Here is a 7,140-nt window from a genome sequence, read left to right as displayed (position 1 = left end):
CGCCCCCATGCTGGGGATGGAACATCATTTGATGAGAGAAACCTAAACACTCAACTCTCCTCTCTCTTTCTCTCTCTCTATCTCTGAGTATGTGTTAACTTGACCGTCGGAGGGATTTTCCGATAACACACCGCCGGGTAGTTCACCGCCGTTGTGTTCTCAGGTCGGTCGAATAGATTCGAAGATTGGACGAAAGGAGTACGGACATCAACGAATATCTTTTCCCTGAACATGTGCTAAGAGAATATATGCACTGGAGTAATTAAGTGTGTGAAAATAAAATTTTCTATAAATGATTCAAAATAGAAAGATAAAATCAATTAAAAAAAAGAGAATCTCAAACAGATAGACGATTCTTATATATATAAATATATAAATTGATCTTCTCCCTTAGTCAAACATACCACTAATATAAGTTTTCTTGAACTGGTACCACTAATATAAGTTGCACCATAAACAAATCAAACAAAACACACACCATGAGTGGACCTACATATTTGAGAACTACAAAATATGTCTGACACGCGTAAAATTACATATTACATAAACTTTAAAACATGAGTACTATAGAACAACTTAAGGTATGCCGATGATGGGCATGAAGGGAAAATAGTAGCTGGTCGGAGCTAGTCCCCACTCCGGTGGCAGAGGCAGATCGACAGTCTTCGACGACCCAATAACAGCGTTTTGGGGGCCGCATTTGGCGGTGTCCTTGTTGGCCAAAGGGCATGATGTGTGGAACTTGAGTGGAGTGGAAATGGTGTAGGAGTCTGATTGAGAGAGCTTTGTAGTCCTTGAAACCATGTTCTTTCTCGAGACATAGAGCTGGCTCGGACCGCCGAAGACACTGGCAAGGCAGTTGAAGGAAGGCGGTGGTTGAGCGTCGGAGGGAAGCTCAGTTTCGAAGGTTCCATTTTCAGTTGTGGTTGCCATTGCCAACTTCTTCACTTGGCTGCACTTCACTAGAACCTTGATGTCTGAAACAAGATAGAGAAGAAGATACTTCAAAAAAGTCACTAAAGAGAGTTTGTTGCAATTTAGTGGGTGTTTTTTGGATTAGTTTTTTTAATAATTTCTTTTTTTACTTTTTAATTTTTTTATAAAAAAAGTTATTAATGTTTTTAGAAATTGATTTTTTAATTGTATGGAAAATGTGAGAGGTTGAAGTAACATTTTTTGTCCGAAATATTCATTTTACCCTTGTTCTAGTCGTATGAAAAAAAAACTTAAATCTCGTTTGTTAATTATGTATTTTAGTTAAAAATTTAAAAAATCATTATAAATTGTTATATCATTCTCTATATTTTTTTGTATATTTTTTAATAAAAAACTAAAATAACATGTTCTCAAAAGTGTAAGGGCATATTGATCTTTTTATATTGATATGGACAACTTATTTTTGATATACCCCTTATGTTTTGATTTTTTTTTAAGGTTTTGAGCTTTTTTTTCATCAAATATCCTACATTCCAAAGCACCCCTTATTTTATTAAAAAATTAATAATCTATTATAGGAATCTAAAAGTATCCCTCTCAGCTTTTAAAAATTTATTTTATTTTTTTAATAAATAACGTAACAGTGATTATCAAAAAAATAATAATAATTATAAAAAAGTGATAAATAATTTAAATATTAATAGTTAAAATCATAAACTATTTTATTAATATATAACATTTTTAAAAAATTACCAATGAATAGTGGTTTTTTTAAATTTTTTTTTTAAACTTATTTACTTTTGAGTCATAACCTAGAAATGGTAACAAAGCTCGTGACTCCCTATATATACCCAAAAGTTATAACAAACACATATATGTATAAATTGTTAAATAAATTTATTTCAAAAAGAAAACTAATTATTGAAAAATAAGAAATAAGTGTTTACAATTTTTATCTTCTAATTATTAACTTTCAGTTTTGTAAAAGGTTGTCCCAAACATATTTAGGGGTATTTGGGAAGTTGGGTTGGTTGTTTTTGTTTTTGTTTTTTTTTTTGGAGGGGGGGGGGGAGGGAGCTTTTTTTGGAGGGGGAATAGCTGATAAAGATAAAATAGACTAAAATAATTAATAACATAAAATATCACATCAAAACCATAATCATTTCATTTTTTTCTTATAACCAAAAAAAAAAAAACCAAGTGCTTGGGAAGTAAGTTTGTTTTTTGGCTTTTTTTTCCTTTGTTTTGGAAAAAAATGTGTAAAAATGTAAAAATGTAATATGATCCAAAAAAATCTGAAAGCCACAAAACTGACTTTTAACCTAATTACCAAAAATGGCCAAACACAATTATTTTAGTTAGGCTAAAATAATTTGAAAAATTAATTAAAATAATCATGTTGTCAAATGAGAAAAGAAAATTTTAAAAAATTAATGTTTGATGCAACATATGCTAACAACTTATAAGAAAAGAAAATTTTAAATAAATTTAAAAAAAAAAAAAAAGTAATCATCAAGAAAATAAGAGAGAAACGCTTATCAACTTTCTAAACTTGAAAGAAAAAAAAAATGCAGCAAGGCCGCCATAAAATACTCAATGTTAGCAACACATATAGTTTGATCATATCATCATAAGCTCTTGTACGTAAAACTAAAGAAATTAATGAGAGAAGGTACTACGCTCTCTCTAAGAAGAGTTAGGTTGGGACAAACCAGAAAGATCGTAGTGGGGATTGCAGTCAAGGCAAGTGACAGAGCCTTTCAAGACATGGCATGCTGAGAGCTCAACCCTAGCAAGAACCAAAGCAAAGATAAGTGCGGTGATAAGCTGATGAAGCCCCATGGAGAGCAAAACAATGACAGATAAAAGAGTTGAGAAATAGAAGATGGCAAAGCATTGTATAAATATAGGAAGAGCCATAGTTAATGAAGGGCCCCAAAACCTGACTTTGGTAGTTGGTGCCTAATTGAAGAAGCCTGAATATACATTTTAGGGTGTGTTTGATTGGACAAACTGAATAAGGGGCGATTAGAATCCATTAGACTTGAGTTCTGGGACTGTGAACATAGTTCTAAATCGCGGTATCGGCTAATGTAACGGTATCGATCGCGGAGTATCGGTATCGGTAGTATCGGCCGGTACGTATCGGGAATCGGATGCCGCAACCGTGAAATTTTAAAAATCATTAGCAATTCCTCTAAAACCAAATTTTATGCATTTTTTTTACTCTTTTAACTTTAATTTGTTACATTTCAATCAAAATTTCGTTATGTGGGAACATTTTTGACTCATTTTCAACTAAATTATTTGTATTTATTTTTGACATATGTTAATCTTTTAATAAAAAAATTGATTTGAATATTTATTTTTTCTTATACTGAGAAAAAAATAAATATATATATTAATATAAATAGAGGTGCTGGTGTATAAACAGGTGTAGCCACACCACTTCCAAAACAAATAAATAGAAGAAAAAAAAAAAAAAAAACCTTGTCCCTGGCTTCTTCACTGCAAGTAATATCCAAGTAAGTCTCTCTTTTATATCATACTATAAACAAATAAATAGAAAAAAAAAAAAAAAAAAAAAACTAAACATTTGAATCTACAAACCCACCATAAACCCATGCACCTCCATGTACCCGAGTAACTCTCTTCTTTACCCATCTCAACTTAAGGCTGGTTTGGGGTGTCCTAAAAAAGTGTACTTTTTGTCTTTTTGAACTAAAAAAGTTGAGAAAAAAATATGGAGGTTTGAGTTAACTTTTTCACTTTTTATGAAAAAATGTGTATTAAAAAATTGTATAAAAAAAGTGTGTAAGAGATGATTAGAGAGGGGTGGGCCCCAGCCGTACAACCGGCTGGAGTGAATTGGAGTTGAAAATTATTGGCTAATTTTTGTACAAAGCACTGGACGGTTTTGTTTGGCCCGTGGGGTCATCACGGGTCCCATTTTAATAATCTGAACCGTTCAGTGTGTGTAACTCGTCGAACACTATGTACCTATAAAAAATCACGTTAATCGGATATCGATAGCTATCTGATCAGATCTATTTATTTTTCAATCATTAATTATAACACCATCCATTTGTTGTACATAACTGATTTGATCATATAGTTATCGATATGCGATCAATGTGATTTTTTGCAGACATATAGTACTCGACGATTTCTACACATTAACGGTTCAGATTATCAAAACGGGACTCGTTATGACCCCCATAGGATGAACAACGGTGTGTGTAAAAACCACACCCAATCATTTCTTTTTTCTCCACTGCCGCACACAGCAGCTGCACACATCAATTCGGTGTGTACTTTTTTTTTTAAGAAAATTGATTTTTTAATTTTTTTTTTTTTTTGGTGAATAGTGATATCTGTTTGGATTTTGGAGTAACTTTTTGACTTTTTGACTTATTTAGGATAAGCCAAACCAGCCCTTAGACTCCCAATGCACCTATTCTGTGTGTGTGGATTTTTTAGCAGATCCTCCTCAACCATCCCCGCTAAGAGAGAGAACTTGTGTGTATCTCAATGTGTGTCTGTGTGCCGTGTGTGCATGTGTATGCATCTGCCTGTGTCTGCTGGGTGTGTTTTAGCTCAGATCAAGGCCCTCTCCAACTTCAGCTTTAGATCGACGAAAGAAAAAAAAAAAAAAAACCAGAAACAGAAACAGAAACAGAGCAAGAAGAAAAATAGAGCCGCGGCACAACAACAGATACAGAGTCTGTATCGGCCCGTATCGGTGCATATATCGGATTCACGCCGTTACGTACCGGGACTCGGACGCTACGGCCGTGAATTTCATTCTCACCGGTATACCGGTGAGTATCCGAATCGGTCCTATGATTTTCCGGTACGAATCGGCCGGTACGTACCGTACCGGCCGATATTTAGAACTATGACTGTGAATCCCCCGGACTATTTGGTTGGATTGGATATGTATCCTCTGTTTGTTTTTTCATGGGATTAGATATTTTTAGTGAATCCAACGTTTGGTTGGACGAACTGGATTGGATAAATGAACAAAGGACTATTTTACCATTTTTAATTGTTTACTAAGTAATAGCAATATTAAACATATCTTTAATATTTTAATTTTTTAGCTAGATTAAATAAAATTTTATTTTATTTTATTTTTTACACAATTAAATAAATTCATTTTTTTAAATAAAATAAATAAAATATCAATAAAAATATATGTTATTTTTTTAATTAAAATTTTAAATAAATTTATTTGTAAAAATAATAATAATTAAATAATGAAATTAAATAAAACATCTATTAAAATTTAAATAATAAAATTAAATAAATTATAAACAAAATTTTAAAATAAAATATCTATAAAAATTATTTTAAAAAATTAAATAAATAAAATATCAATAAAAAGTTAAACAAAATTATTTTATTTTTAAATTGAGACATTTAAATTTTATTAAATTTTACTAAATATAATACATAATTAAATAGTAGAGGGTCAAAATGGTCATTTCATTACCTAATCCCAAGAGTGGATAGTCTGCCAAAAATTGTCCCATACCCCCCCCAGGATACAATAGTCCCCCATATGGAGGATAAGAAGTCCGGCCGGACTCCATATCTGGCAGACTAAAAAAAAAACAAACGCCGGATAAAGAGCCTCTCCCGGATCAAACACACCCTTAGGGTAAGAGTAATGTTACAAATCATGAAAAAAATATTATGAAAATGATCATAAAAAATTTTCCACCTTTAAATTATACTTAAAATAAAATACTACACACTAATTAAGAGATGAAAAATTTTCATGCTGCGTTTGATAATATCCTTTTAATGACTCTAAGTATTATTCTTTTTTTTGGGTGAATAAACTCTAAGTATTATTCTTAGTGTAATGGTGATATCATCATTGTTGTTGACCAATAAAAAGTTGGTGAATGGATTAAGTGAATGCCTATTGTGGTCCCACTGCAAATCAAATAACATGATACTAATGTTACATCTAATATTTATTCTGCAAGTATGGTAAAAAAATTTATGTGTCTCAAAAAGCATTATTTTTGTGTTTAGTGTTTTTCAGACTATTTTGGGTCCGTCTTTGTGATCCAAATTATTCAAATTTAAGTATCTTCTAAATAAATTATTTATGTAAAAAATTTGATTGATTGAATATTAATAATCATATGTTTAAATTACATTTATTTTCGATCAAATATACGGCTAGTATGATATCGAGAATACATCACCTATTTTTGTAAAACAAATATAATCTAAATATGTGATTATTGGTATTCGAATCAATTTAATATTTTCCATAGATGATCTACTTAGAAGACAAAAAAAAATTGAATGATTCAAATTGAGACAGACCCAAAATGAAGCCAAAAAGCACTAAGTTGGATCCTCCAGTGGGAAACCTATCCTTTTTAAAATTTGGTTTGGAAAGTTGAATTTATAGTCAAATTTTAAAATAATAATTAAAATAACCAATTCCTAAACCAACCTAAATAAAGTGTTGCACGTCCATGCTTTGTAATTAGTTTCACTTCTTCTCACTAAAACGTAATTCTCCTTATACATTTCTCTCTTCATCAAACGTAATTTTTAAAAAAAAACTCAGCATGACATAATTTAAGTCTTGCACATTTCAAGTAAATGGAACTGTCCAGGGACTGTCGTTATTAATACTTGTTTTGGGGTACTTTCCTGCAATATATCATTTCAGGAATACATATAGTTCACCTTTAGCTAAGTCATTTCCCACCTCTTAGCCTGGATTTTATGGTCCATATCCATCTAACCTCAATTGTGACAATTCTGTCACGTATTATATTTTTAATTTTTTAATTATGTATGTGCTTGTATATTAAGTATAAATTTAAATGATAATTATGTCATATTAATGTGGTTTTGACTATATATCTGTTGATCGTAGAAAAATCTGTTTGATTTCCGTTATGATCCGAAAATTGAAGGCTTTAATGGCGTCAGAAACCGAAATTAGTTAGTTTATTATAATTGACATAATTTTTAGAACCTATTAAAAAGTTTGATTAAAATTTGATCCAGTCAAAATTAATTAGATTAAATCAATTAGAATTAGATGTGATTAATTAAACTTAAACCTTAATTAATCTCCTAATCTAATCCCCCCCCCCCCCACACGCGCGCACACACATATATATGGTATAATTAGGAGTTTGGGCTCCCTAAATCTTAATTGAACTC

The 7,140-nt window shown here is 31.1% G+C and overlaps 1 protein-coding gene across 1 annotated transcript; it reads right to left on the bottom strand.

Moving 5' to 3' along the window:
- Positions 1–320: 320 nt before the first annotated feature.
- On the bottom strand, positions 321–2,871 carry LOC114287319 (uncharacterized). Its single transcript, XM_028230630.2, has 2 exons — positions 2,649–2,871; positions 321–977 (listed from the first exon to the last, which is right to left on the bottom strand). Exons 1-2 carry the CDS (start codon positions 2,854–2,856, stop codon positions 577–579), a joined length of 609 nt encoding a protein of 202 aa, XP_028086431.1. The 5' UTR covers positions 2,857–2,871; the 3' UTR covers positions 321–576.
- Positions 2,872–7,140: the final 4,269 nt, after the last annotated feature.

Source organism: Camellia sinensis, chromosome 14 (genome assembly GCF_055761805.1).
Source record: "Camellia sinensis isolate YWXY chromosome 14, ASM5576180v1, whole genome shotgun sequence".
Taxonomy (NCBI): Eukaryota; Viridiplantae; Streptophyta; class Magnoliopsida; order Ericales; family Theaceae; genus Camellia; species Camellia sinensis.
This window is presented reverse-complemented; position numbering and strand designations above follow the sequence as displayed.